The sequence below is a fragment of the Synchiropus splendidus genome, chromosome 6, assembly GCF_027744825.2.
Source record: "Synchiropus splendidus isolate RoL2022-P1 chromosome 6, RoL_Sspl_1.0, whole genome shotgun sequence".
NCBI lineage: Eukaryota > Metazoa > Chordata > Actinopteri > Syngnathiformes > Callionymidae > Synchiropus > Synchiropus splendidus.
Window position 1 is genome coordinate 18,597,807 of NC_071339.1, and position 20,462 is coordinate 18,618,268.

The 20,462-nt window shown below is 42.4% G+C and overlaps 1 protein-coding gene across 2 annotated transcripts; it reads right to left on the reverse strand.

Annotated features, from left to right (window-relative positions):
* Positions 1 to 945: 945 nt before the first annotated feature.
* Positions 946 to 17,706, reverse strand: LOC128760124 (dual specificity calcium/calmodulin-dependent 3',5'-cyclic nucleotide phosphodiesterase 1B-like). Of its 2 annotated transcripts, XM_053867146.1 has the most exons (14): positions 17,531 to 17,706; positions 14,501 to 14,614; positions 12,806 to 12,988; positions 11,981 to 12,047; positions 11,741 to 11,857; positions 11,501 to 11,641; positions 11,249 to 11,349; positions 9,910 to 10,035; positions 8,779 to 8,880; positions 8,591 to 8,711; positions 4,214 to 4,295; positions 3,966 to 4,083; positions 2,533 to 2,669; positions 946 to 1,219 (listed from the first exon to the last, which is right to left on the reverse strand). In XM_053867146.1, the coding sequence occupies exons 1-14, from the start codon at positions 17,581 to 17,583 to the stop codon at positions 1,116 to 1,118; spliced, it is 1,566 nt and encodes a 521-aa protein (XP_053723121.1). In that variant the 5' UTR covers positions 17,584 to 17,706; the 3' UTR covers positions 946 to 1,115. The 2 variants fall into 2 exon arrangements, 1 of the variants encoding a protein (XP_053723121.1); XR_008414782.1 differs by lacking the exons at positions 946 to 1,219; positions 2,533 to 2,669 and having other exon boundaries at positions 4,014 to 4,083; positions 4,214 to 8,711.
* Between the last annotated feature and the right edge of the window lie 2,756 nt (positions 17,707 to 20,462).

Here is a 20,462-nt window from a genome sequence, read left to right on the forward strand (position 1 = left end):
ACTTTGGGAATATTTCCTAAAATAGCCACTGCAAATAAATAATTCAACACTATGTGTGCTGTGAGCATAAAACACATACATTTTTCATACACTGTGCTGCTTTCTAAATGATAAATTGCGACCACTTTCCGACTCACAGGCCTCCATATGAACCACTTATAATGACTTTAAAAGTCATTAACAGCTTTTAGAGTGGTTAGGTGGTGACTGGGGGTCACTGTGTGGCGGAGTCCTGCCCACATCTGCAACACAATGAGTGGGGTTTTCAGACTATCTGACAGCTACTTTGACTCGCAGTCTTCCACAATATAAATTCTATTTCCTTATTTCTTCACGTGATTGAGTTGGCAGGAAAGAACTGGCTCTCTGCTCCTCCAGTAGAGGGAGATGTAGAGCAAGGATACAAAACAACATTGCCTTGAGGATGAAGATGAATAAGAATATTTTTCCACACACTGGTTTGTTGCACCATATTTGTGGGGTCCACTCATTGCCATCATGCCTTACCCAGCCTCTCACCCTAAACCCAACCATCCAAAACACATGGCTCACCTTAACCAGGAGTCTGAACCAAACTTGCACCCCATTATGATAACCCAGTTATTTTGAACTTTAAATCCTCAAATTGAGTGTTAACCTTGTAAGGACTGAGAAAAATGTCCCCACAAGTAGGTGTATTTCCAAGAAGTGTAGGTTAACCAAGTACAGACACACATGGTGTCTTAAATCGATGCATAAACAAATAAAAATAAATAAATATATAGTCACTCAAACTCGACAATGCATTCTGTTCATTTCTCAAAACTGATCAGTGGTGCCATGTGTTTATGTATTTACATTAACAAACTGAAAATAAAACGCTTGTCAAATGAAACAATATTCATAAACAACAAAATAACAACAAAAAGTTGGAGTAATATTATTTTAATGGGTAAATCACATACAATTGCCAGAAAAGCGGAAGACTGCTGCCAATTTAAATAAGCTAGACACGTACCACGACCAGCATGTGTACGCTGCCAGATTTAAAACAATATTACTGAGCTGCATCTTACCTTGGGAAGATTATTTTATTTTCTGACACATCCTAAATCCTCCATATTCTAAACAGCACATTAATCTAAAGCTTGGTGACCCTCCTGGTGCCTCGCAGGGTTTTTCTCTGAAGGCTCCTCCGGTCTTGACCTGTTTTCCTTTATCGTGCTGGGATCAGACAATCCTGTACGATGTGAAAAAAAAAATAAAACAAAATTGGATGAGGCCCTGGAAAATGTTGCTCAGCTTAAAAGGAAATTGCATTTGTATCAGTTAATCATCATTGCGCATGAGATCACTCTGAAATTACAGTAAATCAAATCAGCGGGATTAAGCACAGTCACTGAGCAGACTGGCTCCATTTCTGCCTCATCCGTCATGAGGCTGGACACAGTTCAGCGTTGTACGATGGTGAGCAGAAGGTGAGCACTTTGGGTGGTGATGCACCCGCTAAATATTCATTCATCGCTTACTCATTCTGTGCTTTATTTATCCTGAAATGAACGGCCCAGTACCTAGATGGCCTTCATGGTTTTATCCCATGAAGACATTTCAATGACTTTATAATACTGTAAAGTCATTTTAAAAAATGACAGTTCCGATGGTGTGCTGCGTCGCAGCCTACTGCCGTCAGTGTGTGAATGGGTGACTGGGTGACTTAGCTTCATTAGCATAGATAAATACTGCACTTGTTTGCTGGTCATCCGTGGTTTAAATTGTTTCACTAGGGAGGAGGATGGTCAGTACAATATAGCATTGTATGATGTGTCTTAAAGTAAAGCCTTAAATGAGATCCACTTCACTGAAGGAAAAAAAAACCCATGTAGTACACATGACAGGCCTGTAGGTGATGATGGAGATTTTATGCTAATGTTTCTCAGCTGATGGCGAGTGAGCACCACTCTGAAACGTCGACACATGGGCCAGTGACGTCATCGAATTAAAAAGGAGACACAGATCTGGTGTTTCAAAATATATTCACTCTGGGACCTAGTTCCATGAAATGCTGTATCCAGAGCCAGCTATTATCCAAGCCGTTGCAACACATCTTCACTCCCATGACGTCATATATTGACGTTGAGAAAGTTACGGTAAGATATGGCATTGGGCTCCATTCCTTCTATGTTTGAAACGTGCCAGATTGCTATTTAAAGGCCATCAAACGTGGGTTTTAGTGACAGTACTGTCACTAAGGAGGAGAGCCACGTATGGGGTTATAAATAGCAACTGATATCCAGTCTCCTTTAGAGAAGATAGCTTCAGCATCTCTCCCTGCGATGCTTGCGCATTGCTGCCTGGAACTCGTACCTGTATTTTGAGTCCATTGAAAGACCTGAAGGCTGCCTTTTTTGTTAATATAGTACGTAGAAGTCCACTTTCCCAACTTCATTATGTTACACCATGATAGTGAGGTAAGTAAGCCGACAGAACTGGTGCTGATGCGCTCGAAATTGACACCTGAGATGAAGCAGGTTGATCATGAACAACATTACGAACCATTGGAGCTGCTCTCTTTCCATTTAAGTTTGTTGTCATCGGTGATCCGAGTCCACGTGGATCTGAAGCTCACCAGCTCAGCGGTGATGTGGGCCAGGCTCCACTGGAGACCTCTGGAGCTCTCCTTCCACAGATTACTGCAGAGATAGAGCGAAGATCAAACGGCACCGTAACTGACTGTTATTAACTCTGTCCAGAGGTATCTATGAATCTATATAGCAGTTCAGAGGCATTGTTAAAGCTTCATCGCTTCTTCTCTGAATGTTATTTTTACATTTTAAGAGATAGAGGCGACACACTGTGTGGTGTGTAGCATTTTAGACAGAAATGTTTTTTGAATTGGTCTTTCATTTTCCTCTGCTTATTGGTCAGAGCCAATGTTATCTAATATCTATTTTCTGATGGTAGATTGATAGTGGACCGTTTCCCCCTCATCCTGATGTTGACATCGAGGTTTTCTCAGTTTATTAAACCCCCGTTCCCCGCCTTTGCCTTGCCTCAGTTCAAACACAAGCCCTTTTGCACCTCTTGAACTTGATTTCCTTTCCAGATTATAACACTTCTGACAAGAAAAACTACAATGCAGAGCATACACAATGACATCACACCAGCAGACTTTCATACACTGATGTCAGGAGACGACAAATCCTCACTGTTCATGTGCCTTAGAGAAGAATGATGTACAATGAAATAGTAAAACGGAGTTGGATTGAACTCAAGGAAATGAGTTCAAATCCTTGTGACCTACCAGATGCAACAAACTATGTATGCATATTCTATAAATCCCAAACTCTAATGCTTGGTTTGCTGTGCCAGACGTCTCCTGCTCAACTGCCTTCAGCAGCTGTAGGCAGGAATGTTTTCATTCCTGCCTACAGCTGTTTTAAGGCCACCGTAAATGAAGCTACCTGTGCTACCTGCTTGAATAAAAGAAGAATATGTTTCTTTGACACGTGACAGCCTCTGGGAGCGCACGTGTATAGCTCAGGTTTGCTTTCACTGCCTTTGGTCATTTCTTTCTCGCTCTCTCTCGGTTGAATGTCCTACACTATTGAAAACAGCCTGGGTTACAGTGGCTCACAGGATTTGTCCATGGTGTAGACGAAATGATTGTAAATTGACGTTTATGGCAGATACAGTATATAAATAACATTTCACCTTTTTTTTGTGGATATTTATATTTCAGGGGCACTAAATACAGTTAAAAACAGTGTTATTTCATAAGGAAAACATTATAAGCCCCTTGCATCACCATCAGTAAGTGGCAGCGCGCAACATGAGCCAGATCGTAATAAGAACGGGTTCCTCGTCCCGTCAGAAACTGAAAGATATTTTGGTAACAGAAACACAAAACTCAGAATTTAGGTCACTCATATATCGTATATTCTCAAGTGATGTGTTTCACATTTATTTGTTGGATTGTGTGATCAGACCTGTGTCTGTTGCAGGGGTCCGGTTGTCCAGGATTCTCCTCCACCAGGGGGATAACTATTTTCTCAGCCATGTCGGTCAGTAGTGAAAATGTAGGATATACGATAAAGTCGATGAAACCTGTCAGGAATAAAGAAAATCACAACAATATCATTACATGTTGAGTAGAACAAGTTTGTGTTACAGGCTATGAAAACAAAATTGTGTTTGAAAAGAATGGGGTTATTCAGTGCAGACTTCTGAATCGTACCTATCTGTGACTCAGCCACCAGGGTGGAATTTCGATCGCACAGCGGCGAGAAGGGCAGTCCGAGCTCCGCTTCTCTATCACCCTCACCATGAAAGAGGCAGAGAGAGAAGACTTCTTAAAGGCCATCCCACACGTCATCTGAAAATAACTTCCAAAAAGGTTATAGACTTCTTCGATCAAAACTTTATGGAGTTGAAAGAATCAGACGAGGGATATTCAACTGCACAGTTCAACGTGCCTCAGAAAGCAGTTGCGTAGGTGAGCTGGTTTGAATGTTGCAGTCAGAAAAACAGTGTTTATTTATTGAGGAGCCTTTGGTGAGAACATTTTTAAAACAGAGGTATTCAGTTGCAACACACGGCTCCTCAGAAAGCATCCTGAATAAGTGCTTAAAAATCACTAGATTATCTGTGCAAAGTATCAGCTGAAAAAAAGTGTCAACTTCAGCTCAAAAGAAAGGTTTTTGTCTATCTGTATTGCAAGCGTGGAACGTTCAATCTCTATTTGCTTGTTCTGTAGTCTTTTGTCTGTGTGGGTCACGACGTCAACAAGCATTGGGGCAAGCTAGTTTTTGGTGCACTTTACATTCCCGAGTTTGAAGTTCCATCTAAGTATTTTAACTGTTGTGGGCCACATAAAATGACTTGGCGGACCGGATATGGCCCACAAGCCTGGAGCTTGACACACATGAAGTCAATATGATGCCGAACCCAAGGAAGAGGAGTAACACAACTTTTAAAACAAAAGGACTCCTGAAGTGACTTCAGCTTCAGTGAGCATCACTAGAATATTGTGGATGTCAACAGCAAAAAAAAAATCACAAAATATCCACGAAGAGAAAACCTGACACGATGGAAAGGAATCCAAAGAATGGGAAGTGAATCTATGTTTTGGACACAAGGAGAATTTTCAGCCAGAAAAGGGAATGAGTGAAAGTCTCACTTGTTCTAGTGTTTGCATCCCTGGTCTATTTTTCAAGTGAAGGGAGGACAAAAGCGGATTTGATTTCAGGGCTCTGCGGCTCTCAGGGACCAGGTTGACCGCCCAGACAGGCAGACTCATTTAGGTGGAAGTGGTCCAGGCATCTGGTAACAATATTGTTTTCTCAGGGCAACGCAGAGAAGACAGTGGATTAGCTAAGGAGATGATTCAGCCGGCAACAGATGTGGCTCAGGATGACAATAGTTTGTCTGGATGAGATCATATTTCCAACCTGGATCCAACGTGAAGTGAGAAATTTCTGGATCAGCCTTTCATGATTTTCTTCAGCAGCTACAAACAACCTTTTCTGGCGCTGCTGATGTGTCTCACAGCGGAGGGTGTAAGATCTGTCCCAGATTTGATGATTAAAAAAAAAAAAAAATCAACCTCAAAGCTTCAAGTTTCCTTTCAACTCTTCGACACTGTGATTTCTATCATCTTTAAACCTACTGAAGATTTCTTTCATCAGCTGAACGTAAATCATTCATGAACACACCCAAATATTTGGGTAGTTAAAGTAGTGGTGGAAGCATGACATGCTTCCATCAGCGTTACAATCATTGAAAAACAAACAATCTCAATTCATATTGAGTTAATATTCATCTCACACTTATGAATAACTCAACACTTTCCACCCACTGCCATCAGACGTTAGGACACAGGACAGCAGTCCACCTAAAGAGAGCCAGGCTTTCCTCTTCCAGGGGACTACCGTGACGTTACCAGGCCAACCGTGAGATTTTCCCCAGCTGGGCCTTGTTCAGCAGTGGGACACTTGCCTGGACAACACAATCTCACTCCCAAGGTATGAAATCTTAAAGGGATTTTTGAGGCCTATGTTAAGCTTTCAGTTGAAGCACGATTCATTTAGCGCGACATATTCTGATGCTGTGCCAAGAATGCCTCCTAAAAGAGACACTCTTGGCCCTTGCCTGGAAGATCTGACCATGGCCAGACTATATTAACTATATTAAAGGGAAAGTCCAGATACGCAATGGACTAAACTCATGATACAATTTCATTCTCTTGATCTTTGACCGTCTATACCCACCCATGACAATTTACTGGCCTTTCAGTTGGACAATTTGGCATCAAGAAAAATTTGTCAGACTCCAGAGTTTCCATTTTGAACAGCCTTGTGAAGCAGTTTCCCAATTGCGCTTATCATGTTGAACTGTGTGACAGAATAATCATCCCAAAGGAGAAAAAAAAAAAGCAATTATGTTGTCAAGAGGTTGAAACTTTGTGATCACCAGAGGTGTCCTGTTACATTCCCAGGGAATCAAAAACACATTTTTCACTGGCGGCGTCCTTCACAAAAAAAAAAAAAAAAAGAAATCTGCGCAATAAAACACCTGATTTCCGTTTATTTATTGGCGACCGAAGCATGTGGTGGTGTTGCAGTCCAGGCTGACATTTGGAAAGAAGAAAAGACATAGCAAAACACACCAAAGCAACATGCTAGTCAGAATTCCCAACAATAACAGGATGGATTGTACAAAACATTCACATTCATTCAAGGATTCATGCCAGCAGTGGGCTTGGTCTCGACATGGGAACAAGGAGGTATGAATCCCATTGAAACGACCAGTGTGGAACTGGGGCAAGGCCTGTAGCACAACATCCATTGTCGAGTGAATTCATCTCTTCTTTCTCTTTCGGCTTCTCCCTTCAGGGGTGGCTACAGCGGCTCATCCTTCTCCTTCTCACCCTGTCCTCTGCTTCCTCTTCTCTCAAACCTACAAACCTCATGTCCTCCTTCACCACCTCCATCAATCTCCTCTTTGGCCTTCCTCTCCACCTTCTGCCTGGCAGTTCCAACCTCAACATCTTCCTACCAATGTACTGGCTCTCTCTCCTCTCTACATGTCCAAACCATCTCAGTCTAGCCTCTCTGACTTTGTCTCCTAAACACCTGACATGTGCCATTGTCACATAAATTTCTTGGACAAACTATATACAAACCCTCAACTCGATTCTTAAAATGCCCACTTCCTGGATTCCTCTTCTTCCTCTGCTTTCTTTATCAATAGCTCCACCACCTAAATGATTCCAAGATGACTTCTGTCACATGTGCTCTCAGCTGCAGCACAGCTGTCGAAATCTCTTTCTGTCACTTGAACAATGTGGCAGAACAATAACGGATGTAATAATGGAGCGAACCACTCTGTTGACAGGATGCCATGGATTGCTGTTGTCAAGCCACAGTGTAGCCAGGGTGTTGCTTCTTCAGAGAAAAACCCATTACAGCTCAGAGCTTTGTGATTATATGGATCAAATGTTCATAACAACAATTGCAAATTAATTAATTAGCGTCATATTTATGCTAATGTGCAAATGGTGGATGTCAATCTGTTGTGCTGTTTGAGCACCAGCATCAAGTTAATGACTATTCATGGTTTGAAGATGCGAAGAAGAGTGAAAAAGAATGACACTGGAGAATGTTCCCGGCAGAAGAATGAAATAAATCCTTGAGACTTTGGAGGGGTTTGTCTTGGACAAAAGGTGAAAGGTTGGACAAAAGGTGTGAACATAACTGAACTGTCTGAACTGAGGTGGACCTCTCTAGCAAGTGTGGAGGTTCGCTTGTAACTGAGCTCAAGATGCAGGAAATGGCCGGTGGATATCAATTAATTATGGCTATAACAGTGAGGTTTTAAGCCACGTGAATCGCATTTATCAGAGAACTGTTTTCACTGAACAGCAGAGATTGCATCTTCTTTGTTGTCTAAATACAGGTCTGCACATAGTGTCCCCATCTGGCCAGAGTATGTACAGAAATAATGTACCCAGCTCAGAAGGCCCCCTCATGACACCAAGAACAGGTCACTGAGAACAATTGTGAGTCACCTCTGTATGTTTTTGGACTGTGGGAGGAACTCAGAGTGCTGGAGTCGATCCTACAACCCTCGTGCTGTGAGGTTGTGAGTACAGTGGTGCCTCGGTTCTCGACCTCAATCCGTTCCAAACGGCTGTTTGAGAAGCGATTTGTTCGAAATCTGAATCGATTTTTCCCATTACAATGAATGGAAAAAGAAATAATGCGTTCCAAGCCTTAAAACAGGCTTTTGTAGGAGTGAATGTAGAGTGTCTGCTGCAGGTGCGCTGTTCCTCTATGTGTGTGGCCGCTGCATGTGGGAGGGGTTGCCGAGTGAGTGACGTCTCTCCAGAAGTGAAGAGGTGCCCGGTGTGTGTCCAGCTCTGAATGTGCGCTTCTGTGCAGTTTGGCTGTGACAAAGTCATAAACCAAGTCACGCTCTGTCCCAGACTCGCCTCATCCCTGTCCCAGCTCCAGGACAACAGGACATCAAACCCTGGAGTGAGCGCTCCAGCCTCGGAGGTGTGGAGAGCGTTTGCATTGAAATTTATCAACCAGCAACAACTGCCTTCACCTACCTGCCTGAAAAACTCCTCCATCAGCGCTCTAGTCCACCGAGAGTGAAGAGTCCAGGGTTTGGAAGGGTGACTGATATCAGCCGTGTGCAGTAACAAGGACAGAGCTTTTGACTTCTCGATGCTGTCAACAACAGACATCACTTTTGGACACGACCTTATAATTCGGTGACACTGCGCCTGTGTGTTACCGTTCTTGCTGCTGCAGACAGGACTTCATGGCTTTGACCTGGAGCAGGTGCGAGGACATGTCAGTGGCCAACACCATCTCGATGACCAGTGACCGCAGCTCCCTGACAAGACGGACAAGACACCAGTCAACCTCATCACATGCGAGTCAGCAGATTAAAACAGGCCAGCTGATGGAACCAATGGAATGATGAGTGTGTACCCATCTTTTGTTACCATGGTAACACTGACTCCAAGAGACACCATCATGTCAACGCATGTTCAGTAGATAAACACATGTAGTGTTTAATTCGGCACATTTTATCCCCAAGCATTAAATCAGACAATAAATATAATCATATTTATAATGCGCAAAGCTGATGAGTGATATCTAGCAACTTATGCCAAATCTTGCCTCATGACTGTGCCTGATCAGATTATCGTGGCTAACTACCTCACTGCTCCTTATCAGCAGTCTGACCAGGCTTGAACCAACCAACCTCCGCCTGCCTTTTGTTTTGTTCAGACTTGTCCTGTGACCCTCTTCTCAACTCACACTCACCCATACACCCAGCTTTTTTCTGTTTTATTATTATTATTTTTCTATTTCTTGCATCCTGTCTAATAATAAACACTGTGGCAGCCAAATGATTCTTGAACTACATGTTTTCAAATCTCTTGTGGGCCATATAAAATGACATGCTGGGCCAGATTAGGACCCCAGGCCTTGTGTTTGACACATATAAACTCCAATAGAGGATCAGCTATAATCCCCTGCATCTACATTAACTAAGATTTTTACCATTTTCTCCGAAACTGATCACATTTTATACTTTATGCAGACATAAGTAAAGTCAAAAACACCCAAGATATTAAAAAAAAAAAAAAAAAAAAGATTGATCTGGTCGCCCACTTGGTGCCAACACCATCAGTTGGGTAGGAGGTTGTGGGTTCGACTCCTGGCTGGGCAAGCTGATTGGCTGCTATGTTAAGGTTCCTGGCAATATGTATCCATCTTTGTAGCGTGATGTGTCACTGCAGTGTCAGTACATGTTGGAAATTATTTTGAATTTTATAACACTGACTCTCTTAAACATAGATGAACTGTAGTTATTGTGTACAAGTCCCTAATGCTCAAAGGAAAAGGCGCCTACATCCACTCCTCTCGCGTCAGATTAGTAAAGATGTTCATCCGATCGTCCTGCAGCAGGTGGAAGGCTGCGCTGAGGTGATGGCTCTCCTGTACGGCTCTGTCGTTGTAGATCAGTGCCAGCTCTGACCTGCACCAGACAACAGACACCAGACAGGGACAGAGGCGGGAATGAATGGACACAGATGGATGAGCAGGTTCCCGTGCTGCTCGTCGATTTCAGGTTGTCGTGAGGAACGGTAACGTGTTCAGTCCGTGGGGAGCTATTTTCGCTCCCACACGCAGAGGTTAATGAAGAGGGTGAGATTGAATGTGAGAGATTTAATGAGTAGATGCTTATTAACTCATTTGTCAGCCACCCTTTTCCACATGTACGGTGTCAGTGTATGTAAGGGTTAAAATTACTTTGGAAACTGAAATGAAGATCTGTAGGTATGTGAGCTTCTTTTGAGGAGAAGAAAATATAAACACAGAAACATCAGTACAAAACTCAATTGCAAAATTGTGATATTCTGTCTTATGCAGCACAAATAATGATATTAATATGTAAAATGTAAAGATTTTATAGAGAATGTTGCTTTTGAAAATATAAAATAATAATAATAAATTAATAAAATAAAATGTACAAAATATATTATTATTATTATTATTATTAGTAGTAGTAGTAGTACTAGTACTTCTTCTAACTACTCGTGAAAATACGTCCAAATTTGACACCATTGAAAACTACTAATTTATTGATTTAATTCCAAAAAGGAATAAAAAAAGAAGCATAATATATTGAAGGTTTACATTTTTGCCTAGCAGCTGCCACCAAATTCACACCGTTGCCTTCTTGTTCTCAAAAATCAGCAGTTAAAAATGTTAAAAGTTAAAAGTAAAAAAAACAAAATAAAATAAAAGCAAAGGAATAGTCAGGTGTATTTTTATTTATTTATTCTCATTCAAGAACATTATAAGAAATAATAAAATACTAACAGAACAATGTGCTAATTATTTGATTAAAAAAACATAGAGCATGTGCATGGAAATCACTGTATTTTATAAATATTATATAAATTATATTAAGTATTTTATAATATAAAATTCATACGTGGCTTTTTTTTTTTCCTACTCCATGAAAACTATTTTTATTTTTATTTTTTCTTATTTTGTCTCCACATCCTGCCCAGTTAGGCACATTGTATTATTGCAACCGAAGAGTTTCATCCTATGCTGAAGACGTCTCAAAAAAGGAATGACATCTCATCTGAGAATGCTGTCTCTCTCTCTCCTGTCCTTACAAAACAGGCTGCAGGATGAGACAGATTTAGCTCCAGAAAGCGTTGATATAATACACCTACTTTGTGTGGATGTGGAAGTTATTTGTAGTTCCAGTATGTTCGAAGTCGTGAATGGCTGCAGCAAATAAAGACGCCAGCACCTCCAGTTCTGTTAGCCAGTGCTGCAGCACACAAAGGAGAGATTCACCCGCAATGGAGGTATTTCAGAGAAGGAAACATAAAGCACTGTTATACAAGTGACGTGGACACAGACACGAGGGCCAGGGCGACTGCATGCCACGACATAATCAGCAGGAGATAAGTGGAAAGTACCACGAGTCCTGAGCGCAGGAGTAAGCAGTGCAGCGTCTGCGTCACGTCGGCCGCATGGATGTGGTTGTGATACGGGTTGTTGTGTTTGCAGTATCCTCTCTCCACCGCAGACAGGAACTCTGTTAGGCATGATATCGGGATCTGAAGAAACAAGACAACGTTTGAAACTACAGTCCTTCTACTTTCAATCTGGACTGAAAAAAAAAAAAAGCTGAAATCCTCATTTTCAAAGCTGCTGACCTTAAAGCGGCTGTTGAGCTCGTATCTGGTGATCAGCTCGAAGAAGAGCGTTTGGAGCCCGTGGTCCGAGCTGGCTGAGTTCAGGGCGAACACGTCGAAGCTCCAGCGGTCTACATCCTGCGACGACGGAGCAGAGACAGGCTGAACTCGGTCCCCCGGCCGCGTGGGTGAGCCTTATTTTTGCTGTGACTGATTTATTGCATCAACACTGGCTCAGATTTACTGCCGGTGTCAACTCACCCTCAGGCAGGTTAAAACCGCGGCAGGTTGGTCTGGCATGGCGGCGGTGTAGGCCCTCTTGAACATCCTGGAATAATGAAATGTTTATGTTGAGTTCAGCGAAGGGTCAGATGCTGAGAATGTGCAGCAAACTTGACTTAGGAGCTGTTTATACAAATCCTCTGAAGGCCCCGTACCCCTTTTGGAAGGATGTTTTAAAGAGTAAAGGACGGCTGTGTTTCCCAAGCTGGAGCAGCTGTCGTCCCATGCTGGAGCTGCAGCTATTATGGGGCAAGCTCAGTCTAACAGAGCTTACGTCAGTTTTAAAATACTTACTATTCGCACACTTGTTTTGTTTTTGCGCAGGCAAATGGCAACAAAATAGTAGCGTTTTGAGTTTGGTGAAGAGTCCACATACGAAGAAGACGTCTCATGTGGAGGTGCCCTGCTACAAGAGGATCCTTTATGTCCAGATCCAACTCAGGCAGCTACAGTGTCATGTCATGTCAGATGGGAGGCACAGCATGTAGTGGAAGACTGCTTCTACTACATGCTGTGCCTCCCATCTCTTCACAAAACGTGACTGAACTGGAGTCATACGGTGCAGCAAACTAGAAGTGACTTTTTTTTAAATTACATTTTATTTTATTTTTTCTATATTATGTATTCATGGTACATTTCCCCATATATTATTATTATTATTATTATTAGTCAGTCGTATCTTTAACTTGCTGCTACTGGTGTGGTTATTTTTATAACCATTGAAAAAGCATTGTTGTTGTTTTTTGTTTTGATTTCTCATGATAGTCAGGTGAGCTACAGGTGTGTGTCCCTAAAGCTTCGTACCGCTCCACAAAGATACCGGCCTGCACCGCATGCACAATACTACGGAACTTGGGCTTGTCATCAGGACGTCGTGGCGGTCGGCGAGCTCTGTGTGTAAACGTTGAAGCCAGCCAATCGGTGACCTCAGAAGGGACGCCGTCCGACTGCAGCTGCTGAAGGTCATCCTCCGACTCCAGACTCTGTCTATACATATTCAACAAAGAGGACAGACAGAACCTTTCTTCACCTGATGCTTTGATCCTCGGTATCACATCACATTATATCAATGTTTTCGACTGAAGCAACCCATGTGTCAGACATGTAGTTTATAAATTCCCTTGTACAGTAAAGCATTTATATTCATCCTTAATAAATCTATATCACATTAATGAAAATAATATCACATTCTTCACTACATACTTACCCAAGACATTCAGGAGCACGACAGATTAAATAAATAAACAATAGATACTTTTTTCTGTCCAGCCATTCGTATAAATGCCATAAAAACTACTGTACTGTTCAGCAACTGCTGCTAGATCTTTGTACACACTTCCTAGTCTTTCAGCATTTCCCCTCCTCACTACCCACCGGTATCAAGATGGGTAAGTGCCCACAAGCCAAACTTGCAGGCTGCAAGTCCCTCATGGTTAGTTTCACAACACCAGACAGTACAGCTGCTACCGACAGTTGAAGACTGTTCAGGGTAGTTTCACTTGCATGTTGTGTGCTGTCAAATGCAACCTAAGTGAACTCATATATCTCATTTCACGTCTGGCAATTTACACATGCAGTGTCACTCGTGGGCACCAGATGATACTATGGAGGATTACAGAACTTTTAAGGCAGAGTAAATATTTCTGCAACAATGGGCGCAGATGTGCTGCAACTATGGATTGCAACATTGCATGATATTTGGCGCACTATGGATATTTAAAGGGGACAATAAACATTTGTGGGGATACTGTGTTATTTGAGCGTCCTCTGGACACACTGTGTTCATGTGAGTGTGTCTCAAGTGTGATATTTGTATTTGACCACTTTCCTTGAAGTCTGTGGAATTAAGTATCCAGTGACAATAGTGACATTGACTTTCTGCTGATGTTGATGCAGATGCAGTGTTTTACTTTGAAAATGAACCAGAATCCTCAATGGTTTTCATCGACCGACTCCTTGCCTGAACGATTGGTACTTTTAGCAGACAGTATCTCCATGTTATCAACAATAAAAAAGTCCTCCTTTATATTTTGTGCCGCACCACGCCACTTCTAGGATGCTTCATGCGACGGCACGGAGAGAAACACTGCCATTGGACAGAGTGGATCAGGTGCCACGGTGGAGGGAGAGCGGAGGAAACCATTGATGGAGGTGCGTCATGTGTACGAAGCCTCTCTTAGTCAGACCTAAATCTGGTCTATTTACCTCCATCCTGTGATAACATGATGGCAGCATGACATTGGCATTCGTGGGAGTTTTCTGTTTGGACATGATGAACTATGTGAAGATGAGAAAATAATCTTAGCAGTGACATATTTTTCAGATATCTGAAGCCAATATGAAAGGATGTTGGTGTTCACATGCCCAAATCTGTGCTGTTTTCACTAGGCTGTGACGCCTCAACAGCATTGTCACTGCAGCTAATGCTAAATCAAGGTTCTATCCGACACTTGATCCCTTGCCAGTGCAGGCTACATTTGTGGACCAAACAGGTTCTACCTGGTTCCGTCGAGGTACACCGCCTCCAGCAAGGATGCTGTCATGTCCAGATTCCTTTTGATGTCTTCAAAATCCACTTCCCTCTCCTCCAGCTGCTTCAGCATGCTCCTCAGCCTGGAAGAGAAGGTCCAGAGGTTATATATACGTCAAGATGTGCCACTTTACAAGTCACCGCGGCTATGATCTTCATCATCTCAAGCACACATGATGATGCTAGAAGAAGCGTCTCGGCCAGAGCGGAAATGTCTTTGTAAACAAGGGTGACTGTTGAAATTGAAAGCACTTGATAAGATGTAGTGAGCGACTCAGTGTTTAGATTGTATCACAGCTTCTGAGATCTTTCGGGAGAAACTTGGAAAAGATCGAAATGCCAAATCGTCCAAAGAGAGCCAGTGGTAAAAGGGCATCATGACTGCCAAGGTTTCCATGCGGGGGAAACTTCCCAGGGACGTCTTATGTAACACTCAGTTAAGACAAAGTTGTCTGTGAAAGATTCTGGAGTCAACAATGTTGCTTCATCTGTGTTTTCAATCTTAAATTAGCGGTTGCATCAGCATGTTTTTCACTAACATTCAGCTTCAGCCATTTGATGCACTCCGCGTTTGGTTTGATATGAAACGCACACTGTCACTTGAGATGCATTTTTAATTTTTTTTTTTTTCATTCAGCCGTGTCTGCAACTACTGTGATCAGATTTTGCTCCACTGCTCCACGGTGACGACTCCTGCAGATGAGACGCACATCGCTTTTTCAAGTGTTCATCACGCCGCCAGGAGCGATCAAAAAACCTCAGCAAAATAGCGCACTACACTCGCTTTATTCTCCTCAACAGCTGTTTATGAGACAAATGATGGTTGCTGTTATCAGCGGGAGTCACAGAGGCACGCCGAGTGATGACTTCAGATAGCAGTTTCTGTAATTGACAACAACCACCGACCTCAACCAGTTCTCAGACGTGACTCCCTGTGTTCTCTAAACAAAGCAAAGAAATTAAACACAGCTAAGATGTGTGAGACCTTTGAACACTACTTGGTGCGATGCAGTAACTCAAATAGTCACATGTGAAAGATGACACTTAATATACTAAGTTGTTTGTTAGATGTCACTCTACTCAAGCTATAAACTTTTTTACCAATTGAACCAACATGAGGACAACTGGTGACACACTGTCCACTATTATGTAATGAAATGTGTCCCTCAGCGCACCTCCATTTGCGGTTCCCCAAAGTACGGTGGCCTCTGTAGGACATCAGTCAAATCTCACAACACCTGCGTGAAATGAACATGTGCCAAGGAACACACCAGGATCACCAACAAACAAGTTACGGAAAACGCTCCCCAAACATGATCATATTTGAGCCGATATCTGATGTTAGATATGAAGATGCATCTACAGTACAGGCACAACCAGTGGCACTGAATACGATGGAACATATTACAAGAATATACTTTGTCATATTCTTTCGGCATGGGATTTTTTTAATTTTTATTTGGCGTTTTTAAAAATGACAATGGCTCTTAGTGCCACAATAGAGAAATGAATCTTATTATCAAGATCGTGAATGGGACATCGTCCTCCTGCTCCTGCCCCACTGACCACGCCTGCTCTGTTGGCATTGGTCAGCGGTTGAGAGCGTCGACTCCAGCGCGAGTGCTGAAAGAACGGAAGCAAACAGGTTCACGCCTGTCCACATGAGTGTCAATCGGAAAACCTTGTCTCGGTACTAAACTCAGACATTGCTTGATCTATTTCAACAAAGAGCAATTATCATTTTCGTCTTATATCTAAAACCAGAAAAGCACAGAGGAGCACAGGCTCTGCCAAGCTGCTAAATATTTATTTATTTATGTATTCAGTTTTATTTTATTTTTTAATATTGTTGATAGCAATGAGCTCAATGGGGCAGCTTGTGGCTGTAGCGTTCAGGAACTCAGCGTGAGGACAACAGCACCATCTGCAAACCACTGACTCTTCAATTGATCTGTGGATCCAGGCGGTAATTCCGCACCAAAATCGAATCGTCTGCTCCTTGTCCTATTAGCTACTATCCTGAGATGTTCAGAGTATTCCGGTCATCTGTGTCCGAATCTCATACGTTCTCTGTGAAGTTCTTGTAGCAGACCTCCACAGTAGCAAAACAATCAAACCAGGATTTCCTCATGATGCGGCACCTCTGTACAACAAGACTTCAACCCATTCAAAAGCTGGAAACAGAGGACAGAATCAGCCATGAAGTGCTCCACCACCCAAGTTCCCCAAAGTTCAGGGTGGACCCAAAACAGACCATCCTTAGTGACATGTCAAAGTATTACTTCATTGGAATCGTAACCTGAATGAATGTTTGTATGTTCTTCTTGTCAATATGCAACGCCAGCAACTTACTTATGGGTGTAATAATATTAATGAATGTGTCACAAGTAACAACATCAGTGAAGAAAGGTTTTATGCAGGAAGTATTGATGCTTCATGTTGAACAGGACGTGCGTCCTAATAAGTTTACAACCTGCACCTGGTTAAGAAAGAACGTTTCTGTAGGGTTCTTATATAAGGCTGTGCATGAATGTTTACCTCCACTTTCTTTTAATGATCATCAGGTTATGTTTTGTTCTGGTTTTTTTTTTTAATTGGTTTTATGTTGAGTTTAATTCAATTAGTCATCAAAAGAATAACAACTCAAATTGAACCCTCACTGTTTGAAAACTGTCACAGCAAGCGATTGTAGCCGCATTTGTAAAATTTCTGGTGTAAAAAAAAAAATCCTGTCTTCGTTTTTTTTAACCTTTGACACGCTGCTTAGTCAGAGGAGCAACCAAAACAAAACCACATGCGTGCTTCTCTCAAAGCAACATATCCACAAATGGTGCTGCACTTTGAGCATGCAAATTCTGTTGTTTTCCACGCTAACCTCACAGCTACGGTGGTTTGAAGTCTTCGTTTTACAGCTTTAAACCAGGTAACAATGTCAATATTCGCGCAGGTTTTAAGGGGACACGATTTCAACATCAACAAAGCTTATCCGCCTGTCTTACCTAGAGATGGGTATCTGCAGACGTTTCTTACGAATTCTCAACAATTCAGCCATTCCACACTCAAGTCTTTACAGGGAGTTTTTGTTTTGTTTTTTGGAAAAAATGCAAGAGGATGCAAAATAATTCAGAAGCAGAAGTCGGAAGAAAAGTTCCAAGCCACCAAGGCAAACTTGTGTGTCCGGAGACAGACTTCTGTTTGAACCAGCTCTCCCACCCACTGCTGGTGGGACCTACTCCACTTCCCTCTGATTGGCCAATAAGGCCCAGACTATGTCGGTGTGCGTGTGTGAGTGTGTGTGAGAGTCTTTGTCAGAGATTGTTTGTGTATATGCGTACACCCCGGTGAAGTGTGAGTGAGCTGACCTCACTGATGAAGTGTTGACTGCCAGGCTTTCAAATCCCAAATGAGAATTTTCCACCACAGCCACAAATCGGGGAACCACAGAGGGTTTCTTTCACTCAAACCCACCAGAGTCACCCCGACTGAAAACACACAAACAAAGCCTGTCCTCCAAAGCCACCCACAACAGCTCCAGCGGGGTGCTGGTCTCACTCCTGCTGCGGGGTCACTCTCTCTAGAGGCGGGATCCGTGTGTTTATTTTCATTTCCTCATCTCTGAAATGAACACTGAGGTGAAACATCTTCTCAAGAAATTAAAAAAAGGAACTGGAGCTGTGTTCTTGAAATCCAATGAACGGAAGATACAGCTGACAGAAATGAAAAACACCATTAGACACAGTTGGTGTGAATAGATGCCTCACGCACGTTTGAGCTGATTTAGATTCCTGCACACAGATGACTCATTCAACCTGTAACTTGAGGATGGAATTTATTTAAGTGTCACCAACGCAACAGGAAGTTAAGACGCTATTAATATTTAATGCCACTTTTCAAAGCTGAGTGAAAGATTCCACCTGCTCATAACAAAACTTGCATTCACGACCCACATTTTTTAGGCCAATGCACCATTCTCACTGCCAGTACTGACCAAATAACGATACATACTCAGCATAAAATGCATGTATTATGAGGTTTAAAGATCGCAATCGCGTTTCCCAGCGGGAAAACCTATCAGGAACTTCTATAACTTCAGCAGTTGCAGTGCATTGAGGAGTGCACTTACAGTTTAGTGCTTCTCACAGCAAACCATTAACAGGAGAAATTTGTTAGGTGTCATGTTACTGTGCTTTTATTTTGGCATTTCCTGGTTGTGTTTTGTTCTGTTACCTGTCCTACCTTGTCACACGTCCTCCAACTTCACAGCAGCACACCTGGCACTTATCCTCCAGTCGAACCATATGGATTTCAATACTTTGGTGCCAGATGGTTACTTCGTGTCCACAGGTAAAGATCTTCCTCTTGTGCATTTGTTCCAGCGTGTTTGATAACTTTTAGATTGTGCGTGCGTGCCTTATCTGCCACCTTCCTGGTTTTGTTTTCTACCTTTTGCTGCTAGCTGTGTGCTTCGTGTAAGTGTTTCTGTAACTCACCTTCTGTTTTTCTTGTTAGCTTTCTTCCTTGTGTCTGTTTGTAATTCCACCACCGAGCGCTTTTTGTTCTCTGGGCCTTGTGAGTTGTTTCGAGTGCGTTTCTGTTCTCCCCGATATTTAAGGGTTGACTTTTGTTCACCTATTTTCTGCTACAGCCTTTTTTCTTCTTCTTTCTCGCTTGTGTGTTTACCTCGCTCTAAGTTTTGGTGGCGACGTCCTTGGTTTCCTCGTTTCCTGTTCGTGTCCTGTTTTCTGTGTACGAGTAACATCCAACTTACGACTGGGATCAGTTCCAACCAACCGGTCGTAAGTCAGATTGGACGTAAGTCGAATGCCATTCAAAATAGCCGACGTGAGGGTTATAGTTACTACTGTAGTGGTAGATGGCTGTGTGAGAGTGAGATGCTGGGATACTGTGCTGCCGTAACTGTCGTACATGTTGCTGGGCTGCTACATGCTGGCCGTAGTCGTAAGTACGGGTGGACGTAAGTCGAGCCGGTCGTAAGTCAGATGTTAGTTGTATTTGTATTAAACCTCTGTTGAACTTCTCCTCGTTGTTTCAAGTCCTCTGTACACTGTAGCATTTATGATAGACGCGTCATCACACTACCTTAGTTAAAGAGTCGAGAGTGAGAGTGCTGACCTCTGCCAAGCATACACTCACTTTGTGATTAGATTTTTGTGATTTGTTTTTTTTATCAGTGTCAGTTTTAGCATTTTATATATTGCTGATAGCAATGAGCAATGTTTGAGTTACTTTGGGAAACAACAGCCAGATACAATACAAGCAATCACCTCCTTAATGGAAGTAAAAATATGAATCTAATATGTGATTTAGTGATGTCACGACAGTTAAATGGGATTTGTTAAATTCATATTACATACATGAGTCTTTTGAAGTGCCTACATATTCCTTGTTTGACGTCGTGTTACACTGATACATCGCTGGATTTCACACTGCCGTAATGATGTCTCAGACTGTTAAGTGTGATATGACGTTCAGAGTTGATCGAGGGCTGTTCGTCTGCTATCTGCTGCGCTTGTTAAGATCATTGTGTGGGATGAATAAAAATCAGCTTCATCTCATTCTCATCAGGAAAGTCCTGATAACTGGCGACTTGTTTATGACTACAGGGGCTGTGACTCATCTGAGCTGATCACAGAGAAGGTGCAGAAGACAGTGATGCATGTGCTTTGAGTTTCCGACGCTGGACAGACTCCCTGAGAAACTCGGCCCTCTACGCTCTGGCTCCCTTATGTCGACACAATTGTTTTATATATTTGGATTAACCGAAGCCCGCGTGGCCTATGAAATCATTTGTAAAGGAAAAAGAAATTCTCATAAGGAGAACATATATATTGAAAGCTCTTACGTCAATGTGGTAAACCAACTGCTTTGTGTTTTATCTCACTCAGCGTGCTCAGCGTGCAGCAGACAGAC